We start from the raw sequence: 15,539 nt of genomic DNA, 5'->3' as shown, positions 1-15,539 counted from the left end.
AATAGTAATAATAATAATGGTAGTGGTGGTGGTGGTGGAAGTAATAGTAATGGTGGTGGTGGTAGTAACTGTAGTAGTTTACTATGATGGTTTTAGTGGTTATTATATCAATAATTGAGTTTTTATGATGGTTTTAGTGATTATGATATCAATAATTATGGTGATGATAGTAATAATAATATTAATAATAATTAAAATAATAATATTAATGGTAGTAATAATAATAATAATGATGGTGGTGATGGAAGCAGTGGTAGTAGTGGCAGCAACAACAACAATAACAATAATATTACTAATAATAGTAGTAGTAGTTGTTTATTACGATGGTGGTAGTATGATTATGATATCAATAATTAATTTTATTATGATGATTTTAGTGATTATGATTTTAATAATTAAGGTGATGATAATAATAATAGTAATAATTATGATAATAATATTAGTAATAATTAAAATAAAAAACAGTCATTAAGATTTTTCTTATATATTTTATTGGAAACTCATGTCGGTCAAAGATTCAAGATAAAAGATTTAAAGATTTATCTTTTTACTCGGATTTATAATATTGCAAAAAAATCTCTTAATTTTTTATATATTTTTTTATATTTTAAAAAACATGGATTGTCATGCGAGCAAATCAATTAGTATATAACAAAAGAGAAGATATGGATAATGAACTTCAAAAGAGAAGAAATAAAATTATCACCGCGTGCTCCTTCATAATCATCACAATAATTATCAAAACAATATAACGCCTTAGGTATCCGGATTCATTCAATTGTAAGTAAATATATAGTTTATATGATGCTTATCCTCACACACACACACACACACACACACACACACACACACACACATTCTTACATTTAACTGATTACATGTTATTATGATTTTTAAGCGTGTTTTTATTCATTTTCGTATAACATATAAAATATTTTAAAAATATTGTATACATCTATCGTATCTTAGGTTTTACAAAATTATTACTTCATTTTATATTATTATTTTTAATATTAACACATCAAGATATCTAAAAATAATAATTTAAAATATTGTTTTTTAAAATACAGTTGAACTACAAATCATCTAATAGTTATAAAAAAAATCAATAGCATGAGAAACCATAAAAATAAAATATAATAATCTCAAAAAATAGTAAGTAAAAAAGTAAATAATTTATTCGCATGTCAGCATATTTCTTTCAGATTTTATTTTTACCTCGTAGACTATTTAATTGTTTCTTGCACTTCTTTATAACTAAAAAGACTGGTCAACATTTTTTAAAATTTTCTGATACGTGTAGGTGAGACGATCACCGACCATCAAGTTGACTTATAACCTCCCTTATCATCAGCACCACGTACTTCCGCCTCATGGGATCCCCATGACGTAACCGACTATTATCCCCATGAGAGCCACAGCACCATAAAGTCCACTCCTTGCCACGTAATCCAGCCCTTCAAACCGCTGATCAATCTTGATCACCATCAAACGGTAAGGAGAAATGTCTTAAGCTAGTTGTGGTGGCGAGGGAGAGAAAATGAGAAAAGAATTAGCTACGTGTGGTCCATGAAAACTCGCAAGCAACAGCACGTGGTGACCACACAAAAAATTAAGGTTTGAGTTAGTTGGAAACAAGCTGTTTTTGCGTATTTGAATCTTTTTATAAAAGACAATCTTTTCCTTTTAATGTTAATAATAACAGTTATTTTTTAAATTAATTTTTAATATCATTGTATTAAAATGATGTAAAAATATAAAAAAATAATTTAAATTAAAAAAATTAAAAAATTAAAAAACTCTGTTTAAAATAGGAGAAATCTCTCTCTTATCGAAGAGTCGTTTCATTAATCAAATCCATTGTTTATTTTCAACTTTCTAATCTCATAACAGGTTATTTTGACATTCGAGAGAAAAATAAAATGCACGTGTTTTTTTTTTTAAGGAATGGTAAACGCATGTTAATATATTGAAAAGAAATAAAGAAATAAAAAAATTAGGGATATAACTCATCGATTCCAAGACAAAGATGATGGGGGAAAACATCAAATAATAGGAATAACAACATTTATGCAATTCAGCACAACATATATTTGGATCAATTCAAGAAGAAATAATAATATGAAAAAAAACTAAAAAGAAAGAAACAAAAGAATTTATTCTGTTATTGTTATTCCTTATTATTAGAGTGAGAGAGAGAGTGACCAAAATGCAAATGCATCCTCCTCTTTTCTAGGTAGCTAGTGCCTCTTTCTGTCTTTCTTTCTTTCAGAGCGAGAGAGAGAGAGCGAGAGAGCAAACCTAAATTCATTCATTCATACATCTCATCTCATCAATTTCTATGGCAACCAACAAAAAATTAGGAAACAAGAGCAATAATAGCCAAAGCCAAAGCCCTCTTCTGGGTCGGTACGAGATCGGCAAACTTCTTGGACATGGTACTTTTGCTAAGGTATACCTTGCTAGAAACATTAAAACCAACGAAAGTGTTGCCATCAAAGTCATTGACAAAGAAAAAGTCCTCAAGGGTGGTCTAATTGCTCATATCAAACGTGAAATCTCCATTCTTCGCCTTGTTCGCCACCCCTATATTGTCCAGCTTTTTGAAGTCATGGCTACGAAAGCCAAGATTTACTTTGTCATGGAATATGTTCGTGGTGGTGAGTTGTTCAATAAGGTTGCTAAAGGCAGGTTAAAAGAAGAGGTTGCCAGGAAGTATTTCCAGCAATTGATTTCAGCCGTTTCCTTTTGTCACGCCAGAGGTGTTTTTCATCGCGATTTGAAGCCGGAGAACTTGTTGCTTGATGAGAATGGTAACTTGAAAGTCTCCGATTTTGGATTGAGCGCAGTGTCTGATCAGATTAGACAAGATGGTTTGTTCCATACTTTTTGTGGGACACCGGCTTATGTTGCTCCTGAAGTTCTTGCAAGAAAAGGGTACGATGCTGCTAAGGTTGATATCTGGTCTTGTGGGATTGTTCTGTTTGTGTTAATGGCTGGTTACTTACCATTTCATGATCAAAATGTCATGGTTATGTATAAAAAGATTTACAAGGGGGAGTTTAGATGTCCTAGGTGGTTCTCTTCTGAGCTAGTCAGGCTTCTTCATAAACTTCTGGATACTAACCCTGTTACAAGAATTACAATCCCTGAGATTATGGAGAACAGGTGGTTCAAAAAGGGGTTTAAGAATATTAAATTTTATATCGAAGATGATAAAGTTTGTAGCGTTGAAGAGGAGGAAGATGTGGGTTCATCTTCTGATCAATCATTATCTGAATCGGAATCGGAATTCGAAACTAGAAGAAGGGTTACCTCTTTGCCTAGACCTGCAAGTTTGAATGCTTTTGACATTATATCGTTTTCGCCTGGATTTGATTTATCTGGGTTGTTCGAGGAAGGTGGAGAGGGAGCAAGGTTTGTTTCGGGGGCCCCTGTGTCGAAGATTATATCTAAACTGGAGGAGATTGCGAAAGTTGTTAGCTTTACAGTGAGGAAAAAGGACTGTAGAGTGAGTTTGGAAGGGTCTAGAGAAGGTGTGAGAGGTCCATTAACAATTGCAGCTGAGATATTTGAGTTGACACCGAAATTGGTTGTGGTGGAGGTTAAAAAGAAAGGAGGGGATAGAGGAGAGTACGAGGAGTTTTGTAATAAGGAATTGAAACCTGGATTGCAGAAGTTGATGCAGGAGGAATCCGAGGCTGCTGCTGCTCCTAAAGTTATTACTACTGTTCCTGTGCCATCGGGATCTCCACAATTCACCATCGATCCTTTTCCTACTGATTCTTCACAATTACCCGTTGATCCTTTTCCTACCGATTCCACACAATTACCTATTAGTCCTTTTCCTACCGATTCTACACAATTACCTATTGATCCTTTTCCTATCCTTTCTTCACATTTACCTTCGGATTCCGAATAGAGAAAAAGAGAGAAAGGAGAAGGGTATGCTTTACTCTTTCCGTTTGTTTAAATAAGTTTTTGCATGCTATATTTTGTTTTTTGGGGCCTTTAAATTTCTTTGATGTTCTGCTGTGTCATTTAGGAGATTAGATGCTAAAACACATGTTGTATGTTCTTTTCTTCTGCCGAGAAAAAAAGTAGATTAATTGAAGAGAATGACATACTTATTTCTGCTGGTCTTGGCAATTTAGTGGTGACTTGTGTGTTCTGTTAACTTGTGCTGTAAATGTGAATGAAGTTGCTCTCGTCTGCTCATTCCTGCCGATTGTGGTACGGAGTGTTGCAAATACAAGGTTCATGATTTCATTATGAAGAAGAAAATAAAAAAATGGAAGTGAATCATTTAAATTTCTTGATTGTATCTTGTGTGCAGTCCAATCTTGGGTAGGGATATGCCCTCTGCTCCTGGCTATACGTCATTTGCTTGGATAATTTAAAGTATGCAGGTTGGAGAGTCTATAAATTAGTTGCAAATATGATTGGTGAAGATATTAGGGAACTCTCTTCATAGTAAGACGTCAATAATAGCAATAACCATTTTAATTGAAAAAAATATAGTTGATGGTTAATGGTTCAGTTGATTCCTTAACATAACTCATCTGAAGGGTGCCATGTACGCCCAAGAGAGTTGTTTCTCATTTATACGGGGCTGTATTTAAATCACGAATAATAACTAGAACTTTATGTGGAGTAAATGAATCCTACTAGTTCCACTGTGTAGATCAGTTCATCATTGCAGAAAATTCATGTTGAAAGTGGGATTAGGAATTGTAAAAATTAAGAACCCCACTGTGCTGGAGTTGCTCAGTTATATAGAAGCAAGGACTTAAAACTGAGAATACAGGTTCTCGGTTCAGTGAGGAAAGTGTGTACAAAATATAAGGTGATTAATGGGTAGGAGTTTTGGTTTGAAATGATTTTAATGGAAAAGGTTACAGTTGTGCCTGGTATTGGTTTGTGGTAACCTTTTGATTTCCCTGTAGTTGGTGGATAGGGCACAACCTAGTTGAGCTTCTTTGTGATACATCTCCCTGATTTCTCAAGTTCTGCAATAATAGTAAGTGTGAAGTTAGTTTCAAGCATTTAAAATTGGTGCGAGGATAATAAATGGGGGCATCCATTCACTGATAATGTTGTATGTCATATTCTTTATTTGTCTGTCAATTGCATATTGCTAAAATGCATGCATGCCATAATAGATCTTGTTCCAATAATAGCGCATTGCTTCTGTCAATACAAATTCTGTACACTCATTCTGATGACCTTGGTGGTGTTGGCCCAATCAGTTGTCTGGTGCCAGTTTGCTCATCCAAATCGAGCTTTGTTTCCATTCTAAGGTGTCTTTTCAGTTGAGTGATTGAGAAACAGAGAAGAGATGATACACAGTTAAAAATTCATTTATATTTTCCTCTTCTGTTTACTACGTCTAGGAGTTGGAGATTTTCGCTGCATGCCATATGCCTTGAATGGATTGAAGTTAACATATCTTGAACCATCAAGGTTTTATCTGGTAAAGAATTTAGTGAATTTATCATGAATTTGTTTCACTCTCTAACCTCATTCTTGTTTTTTCTTCTAATACTGCTTTGCTTCTTGTGTGCATCATTAGTCATGATATTGTGCTGGAGCTAAACTTTGTGTTTTTGTTCCTTCTCAAAGTCACAAACTTGCATTTTCAACATTTGATGCCTTCTTTTTTCATACATACCCCTCCTCCCATCCAAAAAATGCTGAAAATTCATTTCTATCGTGAGGATAACTGGAGCCATATACAATTTCACTTGATTAATTGAGTGGTATGTGTCGCTGGGATGATGCAAGCTCATGTTTTCCAGTTTGGTCAGGTCCTGAGGTTCTGTCTCAAATTATTGAAGATAGGGAGGTCCCTCGTGTTCCTTTGGGTCATATGCCAAATATTGTGAATCACGGTTTCTGAATCCTTATCCTCTTCTGGGAGAAAAACAGGGCACGTGTTTTTGTTAGTACATCGATGGATAGTGTACCTCGTGCACGGACAAATTTGTGAGTCATGCAGGCTTTATTTGTGGTCATAATGCATTGCGTGCTGGGTATTTTCTAGTTCATATCCGCTATGACGGAATTCCATTTGGCACCCGCCATTCTTCACACTGATTATACAACCATGTCAGTCAGTGGAACTTTACATGGATCTGAACATATATGCATTTGCTTCTGGTTCTGGACAAAACCTATTGTGTGTAGTGATGGAAATTAGAAGTTTTTTTCCTAAGAAAAAACTGAGGCAATTCAACAACGTAGCTAGCTGTGTTTGCTGATGGCTTCAGAGTTAATGGTGCATCTATTTCTGGCTCTGCCTAATTTCTAAACATTGCCAAGCAGAACAGCATCTGTAATTTATGTTTTCAACTCTGTTTTTTTCTTCTATATATATAAAAATGAAGTTGGAAGGTGTTAGGTATGGCTAGTCTGGTAGCTCTTGACTCTGACAACAATGACAGTCAGACAAATGCCACATGCCAAACATATGGATTCAGCTTTGGGAAAATCCACCTAAAGAAACATCTGTGATTCGTCTAGAATCATAAAGTCTTGGAGGTCGGAGGGTCATGGAGTCAATTATGTTGACTTTCACGATCTGTATTGCGTTCTTCTTTCTTCATTTTGAGTAATGATTATACACAGTCCTGCATGGCAGTTTCGTTTTGTTCATAATGAGGGAAAAACTTGAAATCAATCTTTCTTCTTTGTTTCTTAATCTGATTTATGGGATTAATTATGGTGATGATTTTGATAACATCAGGGTAGCCAAATAATTAAATTTCGATGCTAATATTTAAGTTTTAATATCATAAAATTTCGATGCTAATATTTTGATCCATCTAAATATTTTAGCTTCAAATTCAATTACACCAAGGGCCGTTCCACAAGAATCTGTGGGTGGGTGGGTGGGTGCTGGGACCGCAAGGCTTCCAATTATCATTTCATGCGGCATCATGAAAGCATGAGGGCTTGACCATGTGGGTGCCTTGCCACCAACTGGCTCTATTAAATCTATAATGACCACAGATGCAGCCATGCTTAGTGTTAAAAAATCATCGAACATGATTATTCTTATAGGTAATTCAATTAGTCAAGTTTTAAATTTATATTTTAATGATTATGAGTTTGAATTCTTTTAAAACCACTGATTTTTAAAAGTAATTAAATTGGTCAGGTCTTGAGTTTACTTTCCAATGATCACGAGTTTGAGTTTTCTTAGAGCCATTGAAAACTTATATAGTCGTTAATTTCAGGGCTCGTGAGATTAGTCGAGATGCGTATACCTGGACACCCACGTTATTTAAAAAAAAAAATCATCTTATATTAAAAGTTTAAATATTTTTTTTTAATTACAAGTTTCTTTGAGCTTAAAATTTATATAATCTTATATTATTTTATATTTAATTTTTATTAAATATAAATATAATAGAGGTAATGAGTTTAATCTAAAATTTAAAAGCGTAAGCCTTTTTTTTAAGTGAAAGTGATATTTAAATTTATGATTGTTTGTTTATTAAAATTTTAATACAATAATAATATAAAAAAACCATCAAGTTTAAATAATATTTTAAAATATAATTTTATATTGTTTTTGGAGCGCGAAATAAGACAGGTAAAGCAGTGGTACGTAGTTAAAAGAGGCCCACGGATCAATTATGCAGAATAAAGTGAATCTATGCATTGACCTTAGAGACCACAAGGGTCTTCCTTCGCTTTTGACTAAATAAGTAAATAAATAAAAAATCACATCATACGAATTTTGGTCATGGTTGGGCCACACATTTATTTTCTACAATATTCTTGAACTCCACCATTTCTATCATCCTAGTGGGCGACATCAGCATCAGACGGTCAGGGTTTGCATTGAGAAATAAAATAAAATAAAATAAAATAAATTTAATGATCCAAATTTCCCAACTCTCTAGGAAACACGCTTCTCCTTTTTTCTCTTTAATGATTTTTTTGGAACAAAAATACCCTTATACTTTTCAATAATGCCAAACATGTCCTTAATAGACTCACTTCTCTCCCGGCCCTAGCTCATCTTCTCTCCCGTTTCATTCTTCACAAAAAAGAAAAAAACGATGGAAGCTGTTGTGGCTGTTCTTCACAAAAAGGAAGAGAAGAAATCAAAGGTATGCCTAACTTCTTCTTATCTCTTACTTGCCAATGGTAAATTTCTCACTTCCTGTTTTACTATAAAACTTTTGATAAAAAATATATATTTTTTTCTATTTTAGATTCCTCTTTTGCTGCTAAAAAAAACTATACAATTGTATCTAGTTGCGTATAATTTGGTTGAAATAAACTCTTAGCCTGTGTTAGGCAGTATAGAGTAGATTTTTTGAATTCAAATTGGATGGAATCTTTAGGATTTTTTCTTGTTTAGAAAAGAAGAAGAAGCAAGGAATGAACTTTTCAGTGCCATTCAATTTCAAATTGAAAACTTACCAAACACAGCACTATAGATTCCTTCCAATTATACGGTCAGCTAACCTTGCCATGGTCTACTTTAGATCACTACTTGCTCTTTCATTTTGTTGAAAGACGAGGTTACAACCTAAGGCCTTTAAGGGTTTAACCAACCATTTTTTATGAACAAGCTAGCTATACTCTCATGGCTTTCAGTAGAGTCTCCAAATCTTAATAGTGAATGTTGAAAAATCTTTTCCTCTCTTGGAAATCCAGCCAGCAAGGGCTAAATATTCATGAGAATCTCATATTTGTGAGAATTATTTTCCTTGGGAGTGAGCAGTATCTTTCACATATAGAAATCTACCTTTCTTTTCCTGGGTAAATAGAATTCATAGTGATATTAGATAAATTCCAATGGAAGATTTGGAACTAGCATAATTGTGTCTCTCTTGTGAGTTTCCAGAGAAAAAAGAGAGTCCATCTTATATTTCTTCTAATGTTTTTGTTTTAGATGATAATGAGAGATTGCTGGTATTGATTTTGGAGGTTTTAGTTGACTGTATTACCTCTACATATGACTGCATTTTATAATCGTCTTACATCCTGCAAATTGTTCCAGCAGAGTACATGTATATCTCCAAAAGAAGTTTTGCCAACAAATCAATTCTTTTTCACCGAGCACTTTTCTTCCATGACTGATTCTGATAGGACATGGCCAAGTTAATTGGTTGAATCTTTATATGTGTTAGCTGTCTCCTTCTTAGGAAAATTGGAGACTAGTGGAAAGGTGAAGAAAAGAGCAGAAGAGAGGAAAGGAGACAGTTTAAAGAAGAAACTGGTGTCCCGCTCCATCAGGACGGGTCTTCAGTTCCATGTTGCTTTTTATGTGCTTGTAGATAAATCTTTTTTTTTAAGAATGTTTTTAGGCCTGTGAAATTCTCTCTTTTACTTTTATTCTGCCATGTACAATATTCTTTCTACTTAATATGAGTGAATGAAATCAATTTTATTTCAAATATTTAAGACTTGTCCTTCCATAATCATGTTCAAATCAGCTATTTTTTGCACAACATCCTTATAGCTAGCTATACAGCACACTTGGTGGCTTGAGTTGTTGAGCAATCGGTAATATTCAAAATATATCACAAACCATATACTCAGGTTTAAAGTTTCTCTCAAAACAATGATAAATAAACAAAAATACCTTTAAAATGAGAAAAAAATATTTTTTGCCATTATCTTCAAACTATTAAAGTTTACATGTCCAAGTCTCATATGCCAAAATCAAATCAAATCTCATCCTTCATACATGCATTTAGGCATTTAGGTACATCCGTCTCCATATTTAACAAGAACATTCTATTCTTTGTCATGGATACCTTTGTAATCATAGCTCCTTTAATGTCAAGTAATGTTAAAATACGATCTTTCATTTTAATCTCATACCCTTTCTGCCAGTGTAATATTTAACAAGAACATTCTATTATTTGTCTCCACATATATGATTGCTGGCTCCATTGTTTAAATACCACATGCTCTTTTTGTCTTGTATTCTCTCATCATGCACTATTAATATGGTGGTTTTCTTCTCCTCTTCTATCACTAGATTTGCATTATCCTTAACCCTTTTATATGGATTCCAGCAATCCCTAGTATAATGACCTAGCTTTTGACAATTATAGCATTTAACTTTTGATTTGTCAAACCTAAATTTTAGATTGCCATTGTTAGTGTAATCGGTCGATCGGTTTGCTTCACACGGTGGACCGACTAACCTGTTGAGGCTGCCACGACCTCCTCTTCCAAATCTGCCCCTTCCTCATCTTTCTTTGCTTTGTACATATCCTTTACCCCTTTGTGAATATCTAGAACCATCTTGCTTTGAAAAAAATATTTGTGCACCCATATCCTCTTGAATCTCATTGACTCTTTCCTTATGGGCTTGTAATTTTCCTATAAGACCTTAGATTAAAAGAACATTCATATTTTGTGACTTCTCTATTACGACCACCATATAATTGAACTTCTTTTGCAGCGAACATAGGATATTCTCTACCATACGTGTCTTTTCTATCTTCTCTCTATATCTTTTCATTGGATTGTATATGACCAATACTTTTGCAAAGTATTCTGGAATATTCTCCGATTCAAGTATATGTAACTTTTGTAAACGTATCTTTCTCACATTGTTAGCTCGTTGGTTTGATTTTTGCAAAATTTCTCATGCTTGCTTGGCGGTGGTTTTATTGACCACTATCTCAAAAGTGGCGCCATCCGAACATTGATGGATGATTGTTACTGCTTGTTGATCCTTCATCATGCCTTTTACACGACCTCCCTTTGCGATGAAGTCAGTGATATGCTCCATCTATAGGCTTCTCAAAGCCCTTTTCAACTGTCTCTCATATATCTTGGGAACCTAGCCAAGCTTTTACTCGAATACACCAAGTTTCATAGTTGTCATTTGTCAACCTAGAACATTGGTTGAAGTGAGAAGTTTGAATTGGTCATTTGTTAAATAATCAAACCTAAGCTTTGATACCACTTGTTAGAAGAAAGATAGGTGTGATATAAGATAAAAAACAGTAATGCAAAGTTAAAAACTCATGAACAAGAAGAAAATTGAGAGGAAGATATATTTTTATTAAGTGTTTCTCTCTAAGTTATCTTAGCTATTATCTCTTTTTTTGTGCTGCTTAATAGTATTGAATTAAAAGTCTTTTTGTAAACATAAAATCCTAAATAATTAAGAAATTAAACTATTATAAGAAAATTCTAATATGAACAAGAATTGTTTTCTGTCAACATCGATAAATTTATTTAATCCAATCAATTACTCAATCTCAACCAGTTGACCTGTTTCCAACCAGTCGATCGGTTCAACTAATTTTCAGATATCGATTTAATTTTTTAAAAATATAGCAAATAAATAACAAATTCCATGAAAATGCAACAAAATAAACAATGTGATTAAATAAATTCACATATTGATGAAATAAGGCTCGACATTCCTAGCTCATTTTGTTTAGGTATTCCTCTGAAAGTAAAGGCTCGTACAAGCTGCACAACTTGAATATACTAGGCCTCTAATTCCTCAGGCATCCAAACATGTGCCACAATCCTACAGTAACATTCATGTGGGTGAGAAAAAAATCCACAGTTCATCCACCACTTCAATCAATCAGGTTGGTCAAATCACATAACTTATGCTGTTAATCAGGTTGTTCATATCGTAAAACTATTTCTTTATTTACACACTAGATATCACCTTTAACAAATGCTTTCTGCAACTGTCCACTTAGACCAGTCTTCCGAGGACCTATGGTTGTCACTCGTTTCCGGCAAGTAAACAGCAAGCCTCCTACAACAATGAGGAAGACACCCTCGATTGGAATAATTAGGACATACATCCATGTATCTCTGGAAGTTCCATTGCTTGGAGGTTGTTCCTTAAATTGCTTTTCAGCAGAATGACTTGAAGACATAGCCCCCTATTGTTGTAGGATTAACAGGTGAATCCAATGTCACAGGGGATTGAGCGACTCTTCTTTGCTTCTGGTTTTGCAGGGTAGCCCCCAATATTTCGCGTGGTTGGAAGAGGAATAATCGGTTGAGATCTTCTCAAGTAGTCGGAGACGTACAAAACTGGCAAGGATCTCTGCATTTTGCTCAGTTGATCCTGCTCGGTGCAAAAGGTATCAGATTTCTCCCACAAGCACAAATTTTAAAAACAAACTAACCAAGTTTGGAGAATGTTTTGTACTCTCTATCTGGCTTAACAAAGCGATTTTCACTGCTACCATGCATAGTATCCTTCCCGAGCTTGAACCTTGTAATAAGGGTAAGCAATCAGCAGAAAGAACACACGAACAACCACAACTACAATGAAAATATGTCAAAAGTGAGATATCTTCATCACTATCTGCATCCGTAGATATTAAAATTGTACGTGTGTGTGAGCATATGTTGTGTGTAAAACATATTAAATTCCATACAATTTCAGTGTCAAGGAATTCAGGTAAAGCACAAAATCTCCTCTAATTGGGAACATGAATGAATTCGCCCCACTCACCTGCTTCAAGTTGCTCCACCACATGCTGCACAAGACGTGCATTTTAGATCAGAAAAACAGATTATTAAACTGAAGCACACCTTCAACTTCAATAACTTCCATTCACAAAATGGTATGCTCCTAGTTCTTCAAATGTTAGTGGCATACGGCACAAGTTTATAATGTTTAATGTAAGACATGGGAGATAAGGACGAACTACTTTTAAGCTAGCAAGAACGGGTATGCATCAGTTCGCTTAAACTACGTGTAAGAAGCCCATAATCATCTCATGCTAAATTGATCATGTCAGATAGCTTTCATGAGGTATTTCTTGTGAGAAGCAGGGCAAGAGACTTCTGTCTGCTACATTGATGGAAAAACCAGTGACCACGTGGAGTAAAGAAATACAGTTTGTGAATATAGATCGGAGATACAGTTTCCCGAATAGCTGTAGATCTCTACAAACAAATACTATATGTAGTCAACAAGTTTGTGAATATCAAAATCATTTATTTCCATAAATCCTTAAACATCATGATGGGAACATATAGAGTCTAATTTCTTTACTGTATGCTACTTTGTTTGAGAATATGTAAGTAGCCCACCAACACTAAAATCCAAACAGTCCCCGCCCGTCATGGCCAAATTCATATTCAATCAGTAAAAACAGGCTAATTGCAGTATTCGATTATATTCTTAGAGGCTTGAACAGCTCAGTAATATGTTGGAATCAAATGCTTAATTCCTAAACCCCAAGTTCCATTAAAGAAAGTACAGCAAAAATTATGAAACCTTACAGAGATGGCAAGCTAACTAGGTGGTAGAATTCTAGCGACGAGTTATCAAGACCAAAAATGGGATATATAGTTATTTTCAAGTTCATAATCTCAAAATTAGATATATTAATATTAGTATTTGAATACAAAAAATTCTCTTACAAGTAAATTGATTATGATAGAATTTATTTAATTAATAAAATAAGGTATTCAAATATTAAAAAAAAAAGGCGCTGCAACAAACAGGTGGCTAGGCTAATAAAAGAAGAAACCATAACCTATGCATAATTGAGCAATCTCTAGCTTAATTGCAATTGTTTCATCAAACTCTCATTTTAGAAGAGATGAAATGGTTGGATTGGACCGATACAAAGACCTGGCAAAAATGGAAACAGAGTGTGCAACCCCCATTTGGGTTCCACGTTGAACCCTATACACAGTCAAATGTTGACACGTTTTTCAAAATAAGAATCATCAAACACCAGGTGGTAGGGTGCTTCAATGACTCATCAACACAGGTCGAATTAGAAGAAACCAAGTAAATGTTCTCTGTTAGACTCTTGACCCTCTCTTTTTATGCAAAGGTCACTTAACCCTTCAAGCTCCCTAGCAAGGTGTAAGTCATGCACAAGCATCCCAGCCTTTTTATGTGTGTGTGTGTGTGTGTGTATAAGACCAACACATATCTCTCTGTGATTGAATCAACTCCAACCTTTCACTTATCGTATTAATTCTGTGTGTTTGCACAAAGAAAACAAAAATGAAAGGCAAAGTTGGTGAGAGATTCTCTGAGTTCTTTGAGAAGTGGGCATGTCAACTGGATGAGTATCTACAACTGCTACTGAGGGCATCAAAACAGAGAGTTATTAATACCGTCTGTGATCAGCGAGAGCTACAAACTTTGGTGTCAAAAGTGACACAGCATTACAAAGACTACTTCACTATCAAATGGTCTTTAGCCCATGAAGATGTGCTTGCATTCTTTTGTCCAATTTGGGGTAGCCCTTTAGAGAATGCATATTCATGGTTTACTGGATGGAAACCTTCAACGATATTTAAACTCATTGATTCAACGAGAATAAATCGGGTTCCTGGGTCGAGTCTTGCCGAGCTGACACAGGAACAGCTGAGAAAGATTGAGGAGCTGAGGGTGAAGATAAGGTTAGAGGAAGAGAAGGTGGAGAGGGAAATGGAGAGGCAACAGGTAGCTATGGCAGACAGGAAGATGTTTGAGTTGGCAAGGTTGACAGGCCGGGTCAAGGATAGCGAAACAATGGATCAGTTCGACGGGTTGGTGGAGGCGGCAATGAAGGGACTGATGGCGGGACTAGAGAAGGTTATGAAAGCAGCAGACTGTGTTAGGCTGAGGACTTTGAAGGGAGTTTTGGATGTTTTAAGTCCATTGCAGTGTGTGGACTTCTTAGCTGCAACTACTATGCTCCAAATTCAGCTAAGGCAATGGGGAAAGAGAAGGGATAGTATTAGCAGAAAGGAGTAGTTGTTAATCTTTTTAGGGTTTTAGGGCTAGCTTTTTTCTGTTTTTCCGTTTCTTTCTGATGGTTTTTTTCCCTCCTGGTTTTGGTTCTTCAACCTTTTTTTCTTCTTGCAGACTCGATGCCAATCTTGTGTTTTATAACGTTTAATACAACAAGAAAAAAACAGATAACGTTCAACATAATAATAATAATAAACACAGAGAGAGGGAGCAAATTATAATATCAACTAATCCTCTACCATGGTCGGTATTAAACTAAGACTCTCCTTCCCTTCTAATTATTATATCAACTACTTAACTTGAGTAAATTATAATTCAATCCATGTGATTTTGAGAAATCAACAAATTATCAATTAATCCCCTTACTAATTTCGAAAGCTAATTATTTAGTTCTTTTCATTCATTTTATATTCTCTTACATTTTCTTATTTTAAAAAATTAATAGATATTCTCGAAAGATTGATAAAAAGAAAATGTTTTTGGAAATAAAGTAATATTTAATAATATCAAATCAAGTGTGTTCAGCTTTGCTCAAGGAACTAAATAATTACCTACTGAAAGAAGGGGACTAATTAATTCCTTTCTCTAAATTATAAGGATTAATTTATAATTTACTCAATTAGCTATAATTAGATCATTGTAAGCACTACATTTCATAAAAACAAATACACAATTTTTTTTTCAGGTGTTGTTAATGTGTTTTTTTAGCAAAAATACAATAATTAAAATTATATGAGAGTTGATTTTATATGACCTGGTTAACTTGATAGATTTAAAGACAATCCGAATGACCGATAAAAATACAATTTGACTTAAA

General features: G+C 34.4%; 2 protein-coding genes and 1 long non-coding RNA gene across 3 annotated transcripts; all 3 read left to right on the top strand.

The window, feature by feature from the left end:
* Positions 1-2,201: 2,201 nt before the first annotated feature.
* Positions 2,202-4,153, top strand: LOC7476336 (CBL-interacting serine/threonine-protein kinase 12). The gene has a single exon (XM_002305028.4). It carries the CDS (start codon positions 2,342-2,344, stop codon positions 3,920-3,922), a length of 1,581 nt encoding a protein of 526 aa, XP_002305064.3. The 5' UTR covers positions 2,202-2,341; the 3' UTR covers positions 3,923-4,153.
* Positions 4,154-7,703: 3,550 nt separating this feature from the next.
* On the top strand, positions 7,704-9,418 carry LOC112327240 (uncharacterized). Its single transcript, XR_002981368.2, has 2 exons — positions 7,704-8,120; positions 9,023-9,418. It is a non-coding gene; the product is annotated as an uncharacterized LOC112327240 (long non-coding RNA).
* A 4,338-nt stretch (positions 9,419-13,756) lies between these two features.
* LOC18097503 (protein DOG1-like 4) lies at positions 13,757-14,835 on the top strand. The gene has a single exon (XM_006384002.3). The coding sequence runs from the start codon at positions 13,988-13,990 to the stop codon at positions 14,723-14,725; it is 738 nt and encodes a 245-aa protein (XP_006384064.2). The 5' UTR covers positions 13,757-13,987; the 3' UTR covers positions 14,726-14,835.
* Positions 14,836-15,539: the final 704 nt, after the last annotated feature.

Source organism: Populus trichocarpa, chromosome 4, assembly GCF_000002775.5.
Source record: "Populus trichocarpa isolate Nisqually-1 chromosome 4, P.trichocarpa_v4.1, whole genome shotgun sequence".
Lineage (NCBI taxonomy): Eukaryota > Viridiplantae > Streptophyta > Magnoliopsida > Malpighiales > Salicaceae > Populus > Populus trichocarpa.
Note: the sequence above shows the minus strand (reverse complement) of the source record. Positions and strands in the feature narration are given on the sequence as shown.